Here is a 20,627-nt window from a genome sequence, read left to right on the forward strand (position 1 = left end):
TCTGCTCTAGTAAATAGATCTGGAACACTCCACGCCACGATCTAGGTTGTATTCTTATTGCAACCATTTTTTTGCAATTGTATACAATTTTGATCAATGATATATCCTGGCTGATCAATGCTGTGTTCCGGCGCTTTTCAATTTTTGTACAACTATTTGTGTACAATAGTTTTGATTCAGTGCGCCTTATAGTCCGGTGCGCCTTATGTATGAAGAAAATCCCAGAATACAATTTTTTGGGGGGTGACCTATAGTTCGGAAAATACGGTATGTACTCTATATCATTTTGGAAAGGGAAAAAAAATGTGCTCAGGTATACTTCTTGGTGCCTGTTGTGGGACACATTCCTTGCTTGGAATCTATAAACCAGTCCCTTTTTTTGCGGGGAGCAGAGTACTAGTGCTATAAAGACAAAAACGTCCATTTCCCGGTCTAAATAAATCTCTAACACAGCTAAAATAACATCACATTTCTCTTAGGGTTAGTGTTACAGAGTAAAACACAGCACATTTAATATAATTAATATTATCCATATTCCTTTATATTATATCTGTTAAAAAATGTACAAAATGAGTCCTTAACAATGTCTTTAAATGCCAGACACCACAGAAATATAGAAGAGTGCCTCATCAGCTATTTATCATGCATTCTGAAGTCTGAACTTTGCATCAGCACTTTCACCCGCAACTCACATTGTTTCCTGGCATCTATGCAAAAAAGTCGTCCGGGGTTCATTTAGCATTTACAGCTTGACTCGTTTCGAAAAAAAAAAAAATGGATAACATGATAGCTTAGCATATCTGATTATGAAAAAGGTAGCCTGACCAACCAAGCCGCACAGTTACACTTATATTTTCAAGGTGGCTGTAATCCTTTTGTCGATCGGGATCGAGCACAAAAAAAGAGAGAATAGCCTCCGCAGAACTGTATCGTATTTGCTCAAGTGTTCTGAAAAGCGCTCGGCCTGATGGAACTTGCTCGCAGAGTTATGATGCTCAGGAATGCCGGCAGTGTCAATCTCCAAAGTTCTTCCCTTGAACGGGATTGTACCTGTGCAAGCGGGTGTGCCAAATAAAGAATGATGGGGTGGACGATGCAGGATGGATACATTCCCTGAAGAAAACAGCAGGCGAGGAATAGGCAACCAATTGTCAGGCAGGCTTCCGAACTCTGAGAAGACTCGGTTTTCGCGCGGTCCGCAGCAAGCTGGAATGGGAGATAACAGAAAGTAATGACCACCTGAAATTGGCTTTTGTAAGCAACTAAGTTAAACATCCTTATGAAGAGAGACGTAATGATGCAACGGAGGCAGTGTCATTGCCAAAAATCGTTAAAAGAGTTACTGATCCGGTTTGACGAAATAGGAACCACCATCCAGCATATTCCAATGACATAAGCAAACGTATGTACAAATACAAACTAGTTACCATATTTTCCGTACTATAAGGCGCAATGGATTATAAGGCGCAAAAAGAAACCTTTGTCATATATTATTCATACATAAGACGATATCAATTGAGACTACTACTTCTGTGAAATAATATGCACAGTTGATCAGAATCACATAACAATGTATGCAATAGGAATTAAACCAGTGCGGTGACGGCAAGAGCGCCAAAACATTACCACTAGCCCACCAGACAACCAACAAACGGCATTAGAGTGTATCCCATTATTAGACTATTTTTACTCACGGGGCCACAATACTGATTTGCAGAGTGCATTCTGATGAGTTAAACAGTATTCGCTCATATTCACTGTACATAAAAGAGTTTGTATTTCGTTGAAGAACTTTCGGTTTTCTCCAATTAGTAACATTTAATGGTGAAGAAGTGGAGAGACTGTTTTACCGATCAGAATGCACTTTGCAGATCAGTGTTCCTGGCACTGTAGGTAAAAATAATGGGGGTTGAGTGGTAACGTATCAGCACTCTCGCTACTATGGCTCGAATCCCATTCAATACAATTTTTTGCAAACTAGGTCAGCGATGTTTATTCATTTGATCAATCATTGCTCAAATTTAGTATTACAGCAGACCATAGTATGGTAACGCGTACCTCTATGATATGCACGTACAATACCGCTTTCACACTTTCAAACTTTCTAGCCAAATATGAGTTTTTAAGTCAGGCTTTGTACACCTTTTTCATGGCAAAATTCAAGCACTTGTTGAGTTAATTTTCCAATTTCTCCAGTACCTTCAAAAGAAGAAATTTAGTGTTAATCATTTATTTTGCAGCGACACAAATTTACATATGCGATTTTTGAACTTGCGTGTGCATTTATCAAGACATCTCATTTTTAGATCTTGAGTAAATCTTTCGTCGGGCTTGAAGCCGCCCGTCAATCCGGATGGACAGGTGAATAAGGACGTTAAAAGGATTATAAGCACACGTACGAACTCTGTGCCTGATCTGGTTTGACATAATGGAAACCACCGCCCAGTATAATTCAATGACACAAGAAACCTATTTTGCCATTTCTCATCTGCCGGCCTAGGCTTAATAAAGGTGAATGAAAATTAAAATTGCAATCTGTATACCATATTTTCCGCACTATAAGGCAGACCCCCTTTTGTCATATGTTTTATACATTAGGCACCCCGGACTACAAGGCGCATGAAATTGAGACTAAAGTAAGTGCTTCTGTGTGCACACCCATACTGATGCAGCGCATTAATTTGCAATGGGAATTGAACCAGACTAGTGGCAGAGATAGCGCAGAGACATGAGCACTCGATCACCAGATAACCTACAAAACGGCATTAGAGATTGTCACACAAATACTGTGCCATGACACCGTTTTGCATAGTGGAATCTGATAGGTTGAACAGTACCTCCACGTCTTTGACTTATCCTAATGCAATATGCAGATCAGTGTGCCTGGCACCATTAAAAATAGTGTAATAATGAGATGAGGTCGAATGTCTTGTCGTGCTAAAGTGTTGGCACTCTCACCGCCACTACTCGGTTTTGATACCTGTTACATACAATGTTTTGCAATTTAAGTCAGCGTTGTACACCAATTTGTTCAATCAGTGAAACAATCATTGCTTAAATAAGGTATAACCGTTAAAGTTCGGATGGTGACGCGGATTTTTAGGTGCACTGTAAAATATGAGGCCAAGTCAACGAGGATATTGATATGTGGTGGCCTTTTATGTATTCTAAATGTGTCTTCAAATATGATTTTAATGATTGTCATACAACATATATATATATATATGTATTTGTGTGTGTGTGTTTGTATGACATGAGAGAAAGAACATGCCTGAGGAAAAATAGAATATGAATTCATATACATAGAACCTGACAACAATTTGGCGGTAATTCTCATAAAGGGCACGACCCGAAAAACTCATTTTGCTTGGTGAAAAAATTCAAGAGCAAGGTGCTTTCCTGGGGTAACAAGGTAACAAACAGGTCAGGGCGAGGCTGAAATTCCTAGACGATTTATGTTTCATGTTTAATTCCTTTTGATAAAATCATTCTTCGTCTTCCAGTCTTTGAATATTATTATTGTGACTTTTAAGATATTGGACTTTGTCTGCAGGAAGATCAAAGGGGGAGAGGATGGCTCGCCCAAGAAAAGCAATAATGATGTACCCCAGTACTCTGTTAATATAGAGTTCATGTGAAGTCAGGAAGAATGCTAACTCAATTAAATTTACATTGCTTAAATGTATTAAGAAATATTCAAGCCTGCTTTAAATTACTTGTAAAAAACAGACGGCCCCTGTTCAGCCAACTTACTCCAGAAGTTCCCTGATGACTTCTCAAAGATCCAATGTGGACCTGAAGGACAAACAATCACAACAATGCTCTGTGATGGGTTGAGAGGCAAAGTGTTAAGTTTGATATAAGAGTAACACAAATTTTAAGATAATTGTATTGTTATAGGGTCAGGGAATCGACGGAGAAAACAATAGCAGGTCCGGCCTAATGCGGCTAGGCTACTATCCATTGCTACAACTTGTGGAAAACTGCTACATTAATAACACTAGTATTTTAATCATTGCGGACACCTAGCTTAATCCGAGGGTCCCTGATTCTAGTGTGCAACTACCCAGCCGCTCTCTACATTGCATTCTTACACTAAAAGGAGAAGCCCTCCAATTTTGTTGTACTATAGTACAATGACAATCAAAGACCCCCCATTCATTCAATAAACTGCAATTCTGTGCTGTGTGTTTTTATTTGAATATCTCTAGTTGTTATTGTGTTAAAGTCATATCTATTATATGTTACTGTTATCCACTATCTCATCTCATCTCATCTCATTAGCTGCACCGCTTATTCTCAGTAGGGTCGCGGGGGTTATCCAATATATAAATAAGTATTTCTACTACTCGGGTTTTAACTATCGCAGGACTTTTTGGGAATTCAACCCCTTAAAAAACAAGGGATTAATGTATGATAACATATGTATTAGAGGTAAGATCTTAGGCCCAAGAGCGACCTGAGCCCGGCCAAGAATTCAGGTCATGTTGGGCCTAAGTATTCAGTCATGACTTGTTTTTTTTTAATCATCCACCTGTCTGTCTGGAATTTTTAGGCCCCACTTTATCTCCAAATGTATTAGGAGACTCTACATCATACTTCTAACACTATCACTGCTACAGCAGTGAGAAAAGGTACGATGTACATTACACTAAATTTATTTAACTTTACACTAAATTTGAGCTTGAAAATGTGCCTAACATTAGTTTTTATTCCACAGCAGGCTTTGTAAAACCACCTCATAACTTGAACAGAGAATGACAACAAATGTTGGAACTGACCTTGACTGACAAAAGTGATGGCACTCTCGGTCTTCATCAAGAGCAGCACAAATGCAGCGCTGATTGCCAGTCTGTTCGTGCTCACTTGCTCGTCCGGCAACCGCACGTCGAATTCGCTGGGCCCCTTGGTAGCTCGACATCCCATAGGGTACCGTACGCCTGCACAACCGAAATAACGTTTTGGTCAGTGAGAACCAAACGTGCCCAAACAAACATGTTCATGTTTAACGAGCTATCACAAAGTACAAAAGTCAAATGATAGCAAAAAACATATCATCTGTACATTAGGACCACACCCAGACGAAGGAATTCTATTAAGTAGTGAATAGGCAAAAACACGCTACAAAAAGTGTGTATGTCAGAATTTAGAACCCAATGAAATATTGGAATGTCAGATAGAAAGAAAGGAACTTGGAATGTCAAAATGTAAAAAGAACACGATGCCTCATAGTGTATAAATTGCTTCCTTATGTTATTTTTTTTACAGTTTTCACTACAGACAGAAGCTTCTTTGCTCAGTGTTTTCACTAACACACAGGATTTCTGCATTTTAAAGTTCATTGATTAGGTAGAGTAATTTATTGATCCCGCATTTTGTAAACTATGGGATCACATCCTTGTGTCCCATCTCATCTCATCTCATTAGCTGCACCGCTTATCCTCAGTAGGGTCGCGGGGGTGCTGGAGCCCATCCCAGCAGTCATCGGGCAGTGGACACCCTGAACTGGTTGCCAGCCAATCGCAGGGCACACAGGGACAGACAACTCGCTCGCTCATTCACACCTAAGGACGATTTGGACCGGCCAATCCACCTGAAATGCATGTCTTTGGAATGTGGGAAGAAACCGGAGTGCCCGGAGGAAACCCACGCAAGCACGGGGAGAACATACAAACTCTGCAAAGGAAGTCCGGTAGCTGGATTTGAACCCACACAGGAGGTTCCCAAGACCTTAGAACTGTGCCGCACACGCGCTGACCATTATCTTTTAATTGTCTGCTCCCAAGCCCATTTTATTTCCTTTTTATGGTTGAGGAACACGCATATAACGTCCAATGCTTCTTAAAAACTTAAAAAGAAACTAGAAAATGTTTCGACTTCAGTAAGCAGTAAAAATAAGGAGATAAAACATCCATGGCTTTTGAACTTGCAAGGAGTACTGTGAGAGGGGCCTTCAGATAAGAAAATTCCATCCAATCCTAAAGCCCTGCTGTCTGGAATTTGAAAATGTTCAACTCGCTGAGGCCATCTTTTGGGTTAAGTCATCATTGCAGCCTCTGTCAAGGTGGCGGCGCCCTGTTCGGCTGCGGCTACATCCGCTCGCTACAGTTTTTTACACTTCGGTCATAAAACCCAGTCTTCGACTCAGTTTTGACGGCGAACAAAGTCAACTCAAACCGCAGATTAATATACGATCGCAGTTTTTTTGCTGGATATGCGATCATCCAGAAATCAAGCGCTCGGTGCTACGACCACTTGGGAGTGTTTACCTAGCCTCGGACTGCTACGTCAACAAGACCCAGCGGCCTACAAAGCAGCGAGGCAGAGTGGCAAGAGAGCGGTGTGACCGGAGGAGGAAGCAAGGTTGTCGGGCCGGGCTAACCGCTAGGCTAAAGGCTAAACCCTTCAAAACGCCTTTCCCATCCATTTTCCTCTCCAACGTTCGCTCTCTGGACAATAAACTTGACCATTTACAACTGGAACTAACATCGAACCGCGAGATGACTAACTGCTGCGCTATAATTCTGACGAAGACATGGTTAATCTTATCTATTCCGGCTGACGCTCAAGGAAACTGTGCGGGTGAGATGTATCGACATTTCGTTCTGTATACACGTGTACACGAATTACAATAAAGTATATCTGAATCTGAAATATGTGCATTTCTCGAACAAACTTTTTTTTCATTTGGCGTTCGGACTGTATTTGAAAAAGGGCCTTTTCTTACTTTTGCAATCTTCATGCTCAATAACAAATAACTGATGACAAGCGCTAAATACACACCCCCATTCATCTTTACTGATTCCTAAGGCTGTGATAAAAGTAAGATAAAAGTAGGTGGGTGAGGCGGAAAAAATATATAAAGGCTCTTTGAACTCAGGTGGGCATTGTTAACACATATTTCATAAATCAAATATTATACACCTCAAATGACATTGATGTTTTAGTGGTTTGATTTAAAGGTGGGGTGTGGCATTTGAAAACTGACTCTAACCCATGAGATGATGGCAGAGTAACACATGATTTGCGAGCATTTCTTAAAACTCGCTCGAAAAAATTTTACATCTCATTGGGGGTTTGTTCCACCTCGAACAGGCCTGATAAAAGTAGGATAAAGCTGATAGGCATAATGAAAAAAAAAAGCATCTTTGAACTCTGTTAGGCATCGTTAACAAATTTCATAGAAAAAATATTCTACTTTAACTTTTAAGGACACCTCAAACGACGCACCTTTAAATGTTCTAGGTTACAAATAAACAGGTCAGCCCTAAAGAGTGTGGGAATCAAAGAACAGCTACATGATTGGCCGATAGCGACAATAATGTAAAAATCAAAACAAAAAACAATAGTGGATGATAAAAGTGAAAACAAAGGACTACCCTCCTATGAAATTTCATTTGCATTTCACTAATATTAAAAACAGAATATGGTTGAGAATTACACACTAATTTTGAGTATTCGTTACCAATGTCTACTATAGACCTAAGATGTAAATAAACGTAATCTCTACAATTCTGAAGGAATCCCAGAGGTCCTCACTTAATGCGTCTCTGTTATCCATTGACTGTTTAGACAAGTACCATTGATATCAAGGAATACCAGCTGTCTGCTATTAGAGCTAGGGCCCAGCAGCACACTCTTTGGTATTCCGAAGCCCCTGGGCGAGTATTGCCGACTGCCACATGATGCCGTTGTTTTTGACATGATATGAGCTGTCAGCAAAACTGAGGAGGCCCCCTTAAGCTTATGGGCCCTAGGTTGGCTGTCTTTCACTACTATGTTGCAATACTTCACACTGACTGGCAAACTGCTGGTCCGTGTATGTTCTTCTCGCACCGCTTGATTCATCTGCTCTGTCTTGTAAAACTTGATGCCCCAGCACAACTCTTTGAAAACACCAACTTTACTAGACTTTGAGTCATTAACTTTCAGTTAAGGGTCATTCGGAAGTGAATGAGGGTAAAGCCAGTAGTCAGGGTTATGCTTCTCAATCAATGACATCATTAAGATTATAAATCATATGTTCTTTGACAAGATGAATAACAGCAGAAGCATTTTAATTTTGAATTCTTCAATAGCGTTCTCCTTGTTAGCCCATGTCCAAACATCTTAAAGACAGAACAAATCCGTCCTACCTGCCAGAAAGGGACAAATATTATCTTCTGACATTTGTTACACAGTATTCAGGGCTTGCTGTGAGCTCACTAACACATCACGGCAGGCAAAAATGGGTCAGGGTTTAAAAAGGTGAGAAGGTTGTGGAGAAAATACTGTATTTTATTTGAGTATTACATTTTTGACAAAACATTAGTATAACATTTAGTTTGAATTTTTCTTAGCTCAAACTTAGAATTGAAAGTGACAAACGTTGTTGAATACATGCGGCCGAGATTAAAATCTTTCCACAACAATTAAAATAATACCAGGATAAAATATCCAATACAATTATTTCTTGTCTTTCAAAGTCTGAGTCATCATAAGATACACCAAAGAGTTGTTTTCTTCATTGTGCTTTTTTGTGTTCATTTATATTTTACAGGATAGTTTTCAAGTTTTTTTTTGTATTCTCTAATATGCATCTCTGGTTCTGTGACTATAAAATTTGTGAGAATGAGATAAAACTAGATTTAGATCCAATTCATGAGTCTCCTTAGGGAAATTCACAATGACGTACTGTACCGGAAAAAATACAGTACTCATGCATGCACGAACTACACTAATTTGAAATCAAATGCACCACCTCAAACGCCCGATTAACTATAGGAAATCTCACAAACCCCCTTACAAACTCAAAACATTTCTCTTAAGATCTATCCAATACACATAGGTCACACTTTTTCACTTCAAAACTGAATTCCTCCTATAGGTGAGACATTTTCATGCCTGATTATTACCAAAATATAAATAAATGTAATGTTTTGAAAATGGAGTCAAAGTACAAATAGTGTAAATAATACGATGTAAAAACATTTTAAAACAATAATTATTGTACGGAATAAAACTGTCAACAGATACAAATACAGATATTTTAAAATGAGCCTTATAACCCAGAGCCAGGAATATGCTAAAATAATTACATTAAAATGATTAAATCTGTCTAAATACTTTTTCGTGTAAGACTTGATTCTTTTTACTAGCTAAGGGCCCGGTCACACAGCCATTTACGTCTGCATCGCGGGTAAAATTTTGCGGGTTTTTTTTGCCCGTGGTTGCCCGCGATAGAAAATGCGCAAAATTGGCCAACCCGCTGTTCATCGGTGGTATGCCTGCAAAACAGACGCCGGCGACTGTTCCGCTTCCTCATCGCGTCATTTCCGCGTCATTTTCTCGTGTGGACCACGGGTATAAAAGCTCCCGAGCCGGTGTTGTGCCCAAATACGACTCCTACGCAATACGTAATTACACCGCGATACAGGCGCAGAACATGCTATTACCATGCTCCACCCTCGATTACCCGCTGAAATTTCCCGTCCTACCCATGTGTAACCACGCCCTGGCCGCGGCCAGAGCACGTCGTTCCGCGTCATTACCTCGTGTGCCGCCCGCGATTAACACGTGCTCAAATTTTTGAGCAGCTCAAAACTTTTTCGCGCGGCCAACCGCGTGTGAATTTCCGACCGCGAGTAAAGCACTGCTGTATCTCGTCTATATGGCGGTCTCAAAGCGTCCAACAGCGCTCTACAGCGTCTGCTTTACGGCCAGAAATTTCTGGACGTGATTCAGCCTCGATACGCCCGTGAAAGGCTGTGTACCCGCGCTCTAAAGAATTGAGCAGCGCAAAACTTTTTCACGCTGCCACCCGCGCTTGAATTTCCGACCGCGTGTTAAGCACTGCTGTATCTCGTCTGTATGGTGATCTCAAAGCGTCCAATAGCGTCCGCCTCACAGGCAGAAATTTCTGGCCGTGATTCAGCCGCAAACGGCTGTGTGACCGGGCCCTAAACCATATCCCCTCATATTCATGTTCTATTAATCATGTTTTTTATTATCTATCTATCTATCTATCTATCTATCTATCTATCTATCTATCTATCTATCTATCCATCCATCCGTCCGTCCGTCCGTCCGTCCGTCCATCCCTCCCTCCCTCCATCCATCCATCTATCTCAGCACGAATTATACATGCTGGTATTTTTGATTAATTTTGTTTCACTGAATTGGGAGGTTGATATCAACAGAGGTTGATAATGGTCTCTTGAGTCGATTTAAGTTAGCATTGTAAGCTTTTTAGGGGGAGTTCTGCTCTTCTTTAGTTTTGCTCATCTCAGAATCCAGATATCCATACCCAATTCAAAAAGGTTATTTCTTCAATCCAATAAGTTGTTTCAAGCAGGCTGTCTCTTCATGCTACGTACGTCCAGACGCTGCTGGACAAAAGAAAATAGAAGTGGGAAGTTGGAACTGGAATGGTGTGCTTCTATATTACCAGCAATGTCATAGTCATTATTGGATGAAATCCCATCACATATGGTAGTTCTCTTTCCTTTCTTCAAGATATCGGACTATTGTTTATTATAAAAGTAAAAGTATCTACTTTATTAGTGTTTTAAACAGCAACAGAAACACAGGGAAAAGTAAAGTAAAGATCCAAACTTTAAAAATAAAATAAATAATAAGCTTCCCTCCAAGCACTTTATTTTGTCTATGGAAAACAGTGTGTAAGTTTGGGTCAAATTCCATATCCAGGAGATTTAAAACAATATTTCACACCACCACTGAATGATTAACATTTCACTCGACAAGTTTAACTTTTAGCATTGAGCATTTCAGTGATGGAAATAACGAATTTCTGGAACGCAATTACCCTTCTCGGTAAAAAGTACTGTAACGCATTATTAATAAATGTTGTAGTTCTGTAATCGTCATACAGCATTCTTCTGCTGATCATTTAACACAAATCATGTAATTGCCTTGATCTTTAAGTGCTGGCTATAACTGCATCTTTTACATTGTCACATACCACTAGCAATTTGCCGGTGCCATCATCTGAAGTGTGGGCGTGTTTATATTTACATTTAAAGTACAAATAAATACAGTTATGGTGGCGCCGTCTCGAGAACACACTATGAGGATGCTGAATTCTTCAGCATGGGGATATTCTCGCTAGTGTATATCCTGGCATCCAAGCCAAATTTACTACAATAAAATACAGAAATCAGGGGATATGCTTATGTGCGCTCATTTGGTTGTGTATCACCAATAGCGTATGGTTGGGAGCATGTATGGGGAAGGGGCGTGGCTGATACAGGTACAACAACCAACCGAAAATCAACGGGGTAAACCTAAGCACAGACGATACGGTAAATGTGTGCCTAATTGTGGTCTTTTTATATGTAAAATCATTTTAGCATACAGCATGCTGGGAGGGAAAAAACATCTTGGGCATTACCTAGAAATGGAGATCTTCCAGTGGTTTGAAGCCCAGAGACAAAATGGGCATGGAGTGTTTGTTGCAAGCATAAAAGACTGCATATGCTAAGAAATTTGAAGGCCTCACTGCTTGTGTACATGTTTTCTTCTATTACTTTAATTATGTGGCTATTTTAAAGCAGTTTTAGGGAGTCGGCTTCTAAGCGAGAAAATACGGTAATTTGTAACTTGAATAGTTATTTCAGAGTAACATGCTCCTTTTTGGTGATAGTAATCCGACGGGTAACTTTTTAAAAGAAGTATGGTAGCTAAAAACTATTGCTCTCCCTCCTCTCATTTAATCGTTCCTTTCCTCACTTGTGCAACAGCCTCCCTGACCTCAAAGGGCCAGATGTAACTTATAATTGTAACTAAACATAATTGGTATATAAAACAGATATGACTAGTCCTACATTTAAAGTAACTTAGAATTTATCAATTATTCAATTCACAAACATTAAAATTGCATTGAAAAAAATGTCACCGCTCAAAGATAAAAAATAAATACACTCAACATCTGCATAAAAGCTACTCGAGATATGAGAAATTTGAGATACGAGATGTCTTTTGAGCAAAAGATTTGACCGATTTATGGGGCATAATCCAAGTTACGAGAATGTCCAGACAATACGGCAAGAGACCAGGCTTTAAAGTAAATTTATTATCATTTTAGTGTGAAATTATTTTGCCTTCACATACTATTTGAACGTGTTTTAGTGATCAGAAAGATGTTTGTTATAGCTATTTAGGGTTAACTTGGATGCTTTTGGGAGGCCTGAAAAAAATAATTTGTTTTCGCAACAGGAAATTTCACTAGAGATACGAGCAATTCTAGATACCAGCGCGATCCGTGAACGAATTGATCTTATGTGTAGGACTGTATAAAATCTTCTTGGACATTTTTACGATAATCGTTATCTCAACTCCACTCATTGACATTAACATGGAATTACTGGCGTCTTGTGGCGCTGAACTGTCATTTTGCGTCATTTAGTACACAGGCATCGTAGAAAATGTGGTTTTGAGTCAAAGCACTCATTTGGCCCATTTATTTTTAGAAGTTCCGGCATTTCAAACTCTCGCGGGCCTCATAAAATGATGTGGTGGGCGACACTTAGCCCCTGGGCCATGAGTTTGACAAGTTGCATAAACGAACATAAATTGCTCAAGCACTATATCTGCGATGCAATACTCTCACTGCTGATTTCTAATAAATTCATCAGAGATGGACTGGGAGACACTTACATTCATTTCCACAACAGCACACAGCGAGGAAAACATTAGTTTCTATCTTTGTCCAACAAAATACCAAACCACTGACTTGTGATCGGCACATTTAAGGACACTGGGTCTTAAATGTCTGGTCTTGAACATAACATCAAATATACTGTTACTCTTCAGTCGTAATGAATGTCAGCAATAGACACCAAGGATAATGATCCACTTACACTCACACTGAGACATAAATCATAAAATACCAAAAGGCCTCTCGGGCTATAACATACTGCAGTGGTTTTCAACGAGTGTGTCTGGGCACACTAGTGTGCCGTGAGAGTTTGTTTAGTGTGCCGCAGGAAATTGCTTAATTTTACCTCTGCAAAAAAGCGTGCCATTGTTCAGTATCTTTCATTTTTTCTAGTGATCAGTGGTTGAACCTGTATCAGTAGTTCGTAGCTGATCACTTTTTGTTTTGTTTTTATATACAGCTCATTAAGTAGTACAGTACATTTATTCATTTTGTTTTATGAAGAAGCCATTTAGGAATACATTGCAAAAAAGTATTAATAAAATAAATATATTAAATAATAGTAAAAATCTTGCGGATAATTTTGCTGGTTTTAATAATTATTCTACACCCCAAAAATAGAACGCAGTAAAACAAAAATGGTCCCACTGGCAGATTATTTCTGCTCAATTTAGGTGCATGCAGGTTTTCTACCCCGCAAAAAAACAAAAACAAAAAAAACAGGTATACTAGTAGAACTTGAAAAACTGGCAAAAAAAAAAAAACATACAACAAAAATGTATTTTCTGCATCACCTCTCGAGAAACTGTGAACACATATGAAAAGAAAAAACTTGACACTGTCATTTCAGACAACATGCTGACTTAAGCTAAAAAAAATGCACAAGCTACTTGTGCCAAGAACTAATTTTAAACACTTTAGGTGGCAGACCCGTTATGACGAGACAAAATATTGGAACACGATATCCCTCGCCCGTACGTGCCTTTATGTGGCCCCCCTATGGAGCCAGGCTTGGAGGTGGGGTCCATTGCCGTGCGCCTGGTGGCTGGGCCTTCACTCACGGAGTCAGGCCGGGTACAGCCTGATGGGACGTGGGTCCCCCTTTCCATGGGCTCATCATTTGTGGGAAGGGCCAAAAGGTTTGGGTGCGTAGTGAGCCGGGTAGCAACCAAGGGAGGGGTCCTTGGCACACCGATCCACAGCTAAAGCTGAACTGGCTTTTGGGACATGGAATGTCACTTATCTGGCAGGGAAGGAGTTCGAGCTGATGTTCAAAGTGAGAAGTTCCGACTAGATATAGGTGGAAACATATACTGGATTTCCTTTTAACCAGCTCGGTAGCCTAGATGGTAGGGCCCCCGCTCCGAGACTGGTAGGTCACTGGTTCAAGCTTCGGCCGAGTCATACCTAAGACTTACAACATTGGTACTCATTGCCTCCCTGCTTGGCATTCTGCATTAAGGGTTGGAATTGGGGGGTTTGGTCACCTAATGACTCCCAACACAGCAGTTGGGTCTAAAATGGCTGCGGCTGCATCGGCTCGCTACAGTTTAACTGTACGGGTCAGGTGTATCGACATTTTGTTCTGTGTGCATGGTTACAAAGAATGACAATAAAAGTAAATTCTATTCTATTCTATTCATATAGTCAGACTCAGCTCCACACAAAGCTTGGGCTCTGGTACCAGATCCCTCGAGAGGGGTCAGACTCCTCAACTCAACTCAGGAGTTGCCCGTAGCGAGAGCACAGAGCCAGTGTGGCGCTATCAGTTGCCCCACGGCTCATCACCTGTACGTTGGGGTTCACCCCGACAGGACAAGATGGTAGCCTACATCTCCGCCTTCCAGTGGTTGGGCGGTTCCTGATTTTTGTTTGTTTACCCACCCTTCTTGGAGTCCTTGGAGGGTGTGCTTTAGAGCGCAACCCCTGGGAACTGCCCTGTATAGCTGGGGTTCTTTTATGCTCAGGTGGGGAACCACAGCGAGACCTGAAGGGGTATGATTGGGAGGAATGGCCACCCTGATCCTTACCTCAGTGTCTGTGCTTGTCAGGACTTGTCCATAACAAACACCATGTTCAAACATAAGGGTGACCATTGATGTACCTGGCACCAAGAGACCTAGTATGTTTCAACAACAGAGAAATCACACTCCTCAGCCTCCTTGGTAAGCCCAATTAGGGGTACTGGAGAGGAGGGTCCATCAGAAAGCAAATTCTCAGATCCAAGAGGAGCAGTGTGGTTTTCATCTGGGCCATATCTCCTGTCTATAAGCTGGGATCCCGTGGGATGAGTTCAATGAAAGTGCTTTGAATAGGGAGGTCTGGGTTCCCTGCTGAGGCCTCTGCCCCCGTGACCAGACCCCAGTTAGCCGCAGGAAAACAAATGGATAATATTTTTGGTTTATAGTGTGCCTCGAGATTTTCTAATGAAAAAAAGGTTGGGAAACACTGACATATTCCATGGACTTACCAATGTAAAAGCAGATGGAACATTTTAAAAGAACTGTTTTTGGTTATTTTAATGTATTCTCCTTTGTGGGGCAAAAAGTTTACACTCACTGACTTGATAGAATTCTTGCATTTTAAATCTGTTTTCAGTGGAGACAATCAAATATGTCAATCTGTTCTGACTTGCAACAGATTAGTGGTTAAAGGGAATGCTGTGAAACTGATATAGCCTAAAGCAGTCTTGGCAAAAGACTGAGCATTGAAAAATGAAAGTCTCACAAAGAAAAAGTTGATTCTAAAAGGGAAGACAAAATCCTGCTGTGACTCCTCAGGTGAAATCACCCCTTTTGGTTTGACATTTGTCTCACAGTGGGTAGAGGACCATCAGTCTCTGTGATTCTAGAGCATATTCATTGAGCAACATCATGTTTATGATTGGCTTACAGGGACAGTGTGTATTATTTGATCACTAGCTCTCGCTGTATTGTAATATGAAACAAAAAAGTGCTTAAAAGCAAGAGGAAAAATACAAACTAAGGAGACTATGATTGACCAAGATCCACCGTTTTTCCACCTTATTGTTTTTTCTCAGTCTTTTGTGAATGAAAGAGAAAAATGAAAACAATTGAAAAGAATAATACAGACAAAGAGGAATAAATATCATATTAAGAAAACAAAAGAAAAAAGGAAAAAAAGGAAAGAAGAAGCAGAAGACAAAAAAGTGGGAAAAGGGAGACAAACGGGAACAAAAGGAAAAAAAAGATAAGAACAGAAAGTGAAAATAATTGTAAACCAATGAGAAAAAAGAAGAGAATAAAAAAGTGAGGTCAAAACAGACAAATGAAAGAAGTGAGGAAAAAATAGAATTAAAAAGAAAGAAGACAAATGAAAGAAAACAAAAGAAAAGTGATGAGTAAGACCAACAAAGAAACATTTTTTGTTTGTTTGAAGGGTACCCTTGGCAGCAGGATCTCAGACAAATAAGTCAGCTCCCTGTCGGTGATCCTTCTTTTGTGTTTTATATTTCATAACTTAATTTTTACTCTGCTTAATTTTCTTTCTCTTTTTAACATACAAAATAAAAAACAAAGGGAAGGGGGGGTTGCATCGTTGGGGAACCTTTCACATTAAGTCATTCTTTAAAGCGTCCATCCATTTTTTTCAATTTGTTCATAAATTTCTTTTTCAAAATGATGTCTTCGTTATTATAAATAATTCCTCCACAGTGCAGGTGATCCTCACTTATGTTTAAATAAATGCACATTTATCCACCTACAAGTATTTTAAAAATGCACATTTATATGACAAATTATTTAGTTTTGCTAAGGATTCAAATCAACATTGTTTTTTTTTTTAAATGAATGATTTTTGTTACCACCAGGAGGTGCTTAATACTACACACTATCCCTATTAGATTTAACCTCTGCCAATTGGCACGCCATTTTCAAAGTCATTTTAGTGATTGTGACAGCTGCAGGTCACTAGGAACGATGGCCAAATGTTTGCTTGTTATAGTTTCGAATAAAGTAAGACTTCTTCTTGTAAAATTGACTTTTCAAATACAACTTATATGGCCCTCAAGGGATCAAATAAAACAGAAAAGAAAAAGATAAAATTCCAACAGCAACAGGAAGGTAAGGGCCAGCCACACACATATAAAACTTCAAGGTTAGGTCAGGGGGGGTGCAAAATGTCATTCTATGGGCCACATATAGCCCAACGTCCATGAGTTAAAAATATTGCTCTTACACCGTATAGCAATACCTCTTTGTACGAGCACCCCTAAACACTAGAATTTCGTTTTTTTTTTTCTGTTGTTGTTTTTGTAACAATATATGAAGAAAAATCCAGTTCAGGAGAAGTTCCAAAGGACACAACTAGAGACCACTCAAGACAGGTCCTATGAAATCGCTTCCTACAATGCCCAGTGCTTATACTAGGTAATGTGCAAGTTATCATATGTGCCTTTGGAAGCGAGGATACATCAAATGAAAATCTGTGACTTTTGTTATTTTTAGTCTCTTTTGACTCCTTCACTGCTTCAAAAGACCGTTGTCTGAAGTAGTTTTAAAGCCTGGGGTGTTTTTCTGTGGTAGCTTTATGGCATGGTGTTTGTTGTCCACGGCAATCACAGATTATGTAAGCACGCCAATCCTCGTTTTACATCATCAGTAAGAGTTCTGTTTGCAATTGTTCTGAGTTTCAGTGTTTTACTTGATTACAGTGGTTACCCCTACTTATGACTCTGCATACGAAAGTTTGAGGTCACCAAGTACCTGGATGGGAAAATATTGCCTCTAGTTACAAAGGCGTCCATAGCTGTCAATGGCAGCCTAACTTGAATGGCTGCCTGACGTCTATAGCCGTGAATGGCAACCCAGTCAAAAAGGATCTTTGACGCTATGGCTGTCTTTGGGTGCAAATGAGTTAGGCGATAAGGGGGATAATTAAACATACAAACATAATTTTGATCATGATCTTCGATTGTATTTATAAAGCGCTTTTCAAAGCACTGAAGGCCTACTAAAGCGCTTTACAGTGTGCTTCACACACACTCACACACTGATAGCTGTTTTAGCCTTGCATGGCTCTTAAAGCGAAACCTACTCACAGCAAGATAGATTCTGTAGGATACCGCAACAATATTAGCAATCTATGCTGACCAGATTACAACCGCAATGGGCAAAACGAGATCAGTCTTTTTCGAAAATGTTTTTCGCGTAGAAATATTGTGACCAATGTGTGCAATGTGAAATGATCAGAAAAGGTATAAAATTCGTGCAAAACATATAAGTTGATAGGTAGAGGATCTCCGTGACTTCTTCTTGCAACCCTACACCCTTTCTCCGCAGAACATGCACATAATAAATTAAAGTGGTATTTCAGTAGTATCCTATTTATCTTATTATTGAGTTTTTTCATGTTTAATTACAATTTTAACGAGTTTTTAGTGATCACGAAAAGGTGTTTTATAGCTACAGTCATATGCAAAAGTTTGGGCACCCCTGATCATTTTCAAGATTTTCCTTCATAAATCAATGGTATTTCAGATCAGCAATTTCAGTTAAATATATCAAATAACAGACTAACACAGAGACATCTGAGAAGTGAAATGAAGTTATTAGGATTTACAGAAAATGTGCAATAATTCTTGGCCTGACACACCGGGCCTTAACTAGAACTGTGCCTGCGGCCTTCCATTTCCACACCATGTTCCTCAAAGTGGAAATTGACAGCTGAAATCTCTGAGCTAGCTATTTGTATCCTTCCCCTAAACCATTATGTTGAACAATCTTTGTTTTCAGGTCATTTGACAGTTGTTCTGAGGCTCCGATGTTGCCACTCTTCAGAGAAGATGCAAAGAGGAGAACAACTTGCAACTGTCCGCCTTAAATACCCTTTCTCATGAATGGCTTCCCCTGTGTATGTAGGTCAAGGGTCAATAAGTTTAACAAACACATTTTGTGTTCCAATAATTAGTGCTAAAGGTATTAAAATCCATAAAACAACAAGGGTGCCCAAATTCATGCACCTGCCTACTTTTGTTTAAGTAATTATTGCACACTTTCTGTAAATCCTTTGAACTTATTTTCACTTCTCAAATTCAGATTCAGATTCAGATTTACTTTATTGTCATTCGTATACACGTGTATACAGAACGAAATGTCGATACATCTGACCCGCACAGTTTCTTTGAACGTCAGCCGGGATAGATAAGATTAACCATGTCTTCGTCAGAATTTTAGCGCAGCAGTTCGTCATCTCGCGGTTCGATGCCACTTCCAGTTGTTAAATGGTCCAGTTTATTGTCCAGAGAGCGAACGTTGGAGAATGGATGGGAGAGCCGTTTTGCAGGGTTTAGCCTTTAGCCTAGCTGTTAGCCCGGCCCGACAACCTCGCTTCCTCGTCCGGCGGTCACGCCGCTGTCTTGCCACTCTGCTTTGCTGCGTTGTAGGCCGCTGGGCCTTGTTGACATAGCAGTCCGTGGCTAATAAACACTCCCGAGTGGTCGTAGCATATCCAGCAAAAAAAACTGCGATCGTATCTTAATCTGCAGTTCGAGCCGACTTTGTGCGCCGTCAAAACTGAGTGAGAAAGGGTGTTCCTCAGCTATATGATATATTTAACTGTAATTGCTGATCCGAACAACCAATGATTTATAAAGGAAAATCTTGAAAATTACTGTATTTAGTGTTCACTTGTATGCTTTTGGGTAAACAAGAGTGAACCAATTCATTTTTAACTATTTAATATGAGGAAAGCAGCACAGCGGCGCAGTGGTTAGCGCTTGTGCGGCACAGTTCATGTCATGGGAACCTGTCGTGGGTTCAAATCCAGCTCCAGACTTCCTGTGCGGAGTTTGTATGTTCTCTCCGTGCTTGCGTGGGTTTCCTCCGGGCACTCCGGTTTCCTCCCACGTTCCAAAAACATGCATTTCAGGTGAATTGGCCGGTCCAAATTGTCCCTAGGTGTGAATGAGCGAATGAGTTGTCTGTCCCTGTGTGCCCTGCGATTGGCTGGCAACCAGTTCAGGGTGTCCCCTGCCCACTGCCCGGAGATGGCTGGGATGGGCTCCAGCCCCCCCGCGACCCTAATGAGGATAAGCGGTACGGCTAATGAGATGAGATGAGATGAGAATATGAGGATAATTCACTTGTTACAAGAGCAATTTGAGCTATGAGATCGAGCCCTGGCAAATTAAACTCGTGGGAAGATTTTTGGTGTTATTTTTTGGGGGCGGCAGTAGCTCAGGAGGTAGAGCGATCGTTTTAGGATTAAGGGATCCCAGTTCGAATCCCGGCTTGTCCGTGTTACATGTCGAAGTGTCCTTGGGTAAGACATTGAACCCCTAATTACCCCCAATAAGCAGTTTAGCGCCTTACATGGCTGCACAGATCACAGCCGCTATTGGGAAATGTGAAGCACAATGTAAAGCGCTTTGGGAAGTCTTTGACTTGAAAAGCGCTGTATAAATGCAGATCGTTTCATTTCATTTCATTTTGTAAACCTGAGTTGTTGTTTTTGTTTTTTTAATCAAGCACTAAACCACATTTTTTCTATGTGTACAGTAAAACAATATCTAAGCTTTATTTTAGCTCTAAAATAATACATAAGCTTTATTTATTTTCGTGGTACTTGATAACACCGAAGATAATTTTGGTGGGGAAAGAAATACAAAGCATAATGAAGGATTACGTATCTAGGAACAAATTGCCTAATTCCGGACCAGGGGTCCCTTTTTCTTGTTCAATAAGGTCCTTTGCAAAAGTATTGGCCCCCACAAAAACAGTTTCTGTATTGCCATCTTCAAGCTTTAGATTTATACGTAAAAAATGTTAAAATGTTTTTTTATGAATTCAAAACATGTGAGACACAATCGTGATAAGAAGGAACATGTATTCAACATTTTGTATTGTGCTAACATAAAATTGAAAGGTAGATGTAAAAATAATGGCCAAATTTGAGTTAATACTGTGTATGACATATTTTGCTGTGACCACACCAACAGGTCTCTTTAGGTATG

At 40.0% G+C, this 20,627-nt stretch overlaps 1 protein-coding gene across 2 annotated transcripts in view; it reads right to left on the reverse strand.

Annotated features, from left to right (window-relative positions):
• Positions 1-519: 519 nt before the first annotated feature.
• edn3b (endothelin 3b) overlaps positions 520-20,627 on the reverse strand; it is a 36,828-nt gene continuing 16,720 nt past the window's right edge. Inside the window, exons 3-5 of one of the 2 annotated variants that reach the window (XM_088330016.1) lie at positions 4,782-4,940; positions 3,754-3,795; positions 520-1,206 (exon numbers count right to left, since the gene is read on the reverse strand). In XM_088330016.1, the coding sequence (XP_088186142.1) occupies positions 3,777-3,795; positions 4,782-4,940 (178 nt within the window). In that variant the 3' untranslated portion in view covers positions 520-1,206; positions 3,754-3,776. The remainder of the gene's footprint in view (positions 1,207-3,753; positions 3,796-4,781; positions 4,941-20,627) is intronic. The other variant, XM_088330015.1, reaches the window with a different exon arrangement.

Source organism: Urocampus carinirostris, chromosome 3 (genome assembly GCF_059441175.1).
Source record: "Urocampus carinirostris isolate Australia breed hairy pipefish chromosome 3, RoL_Ucar_1.0, whole genome shotgun sequence".
Lineage (NCBI taxonomy): Eukaryota > Metazoa > Chordata > Actinopteri > Syngnathiformes > Syngnathidae > Urocampus > Urocampus carinirostris.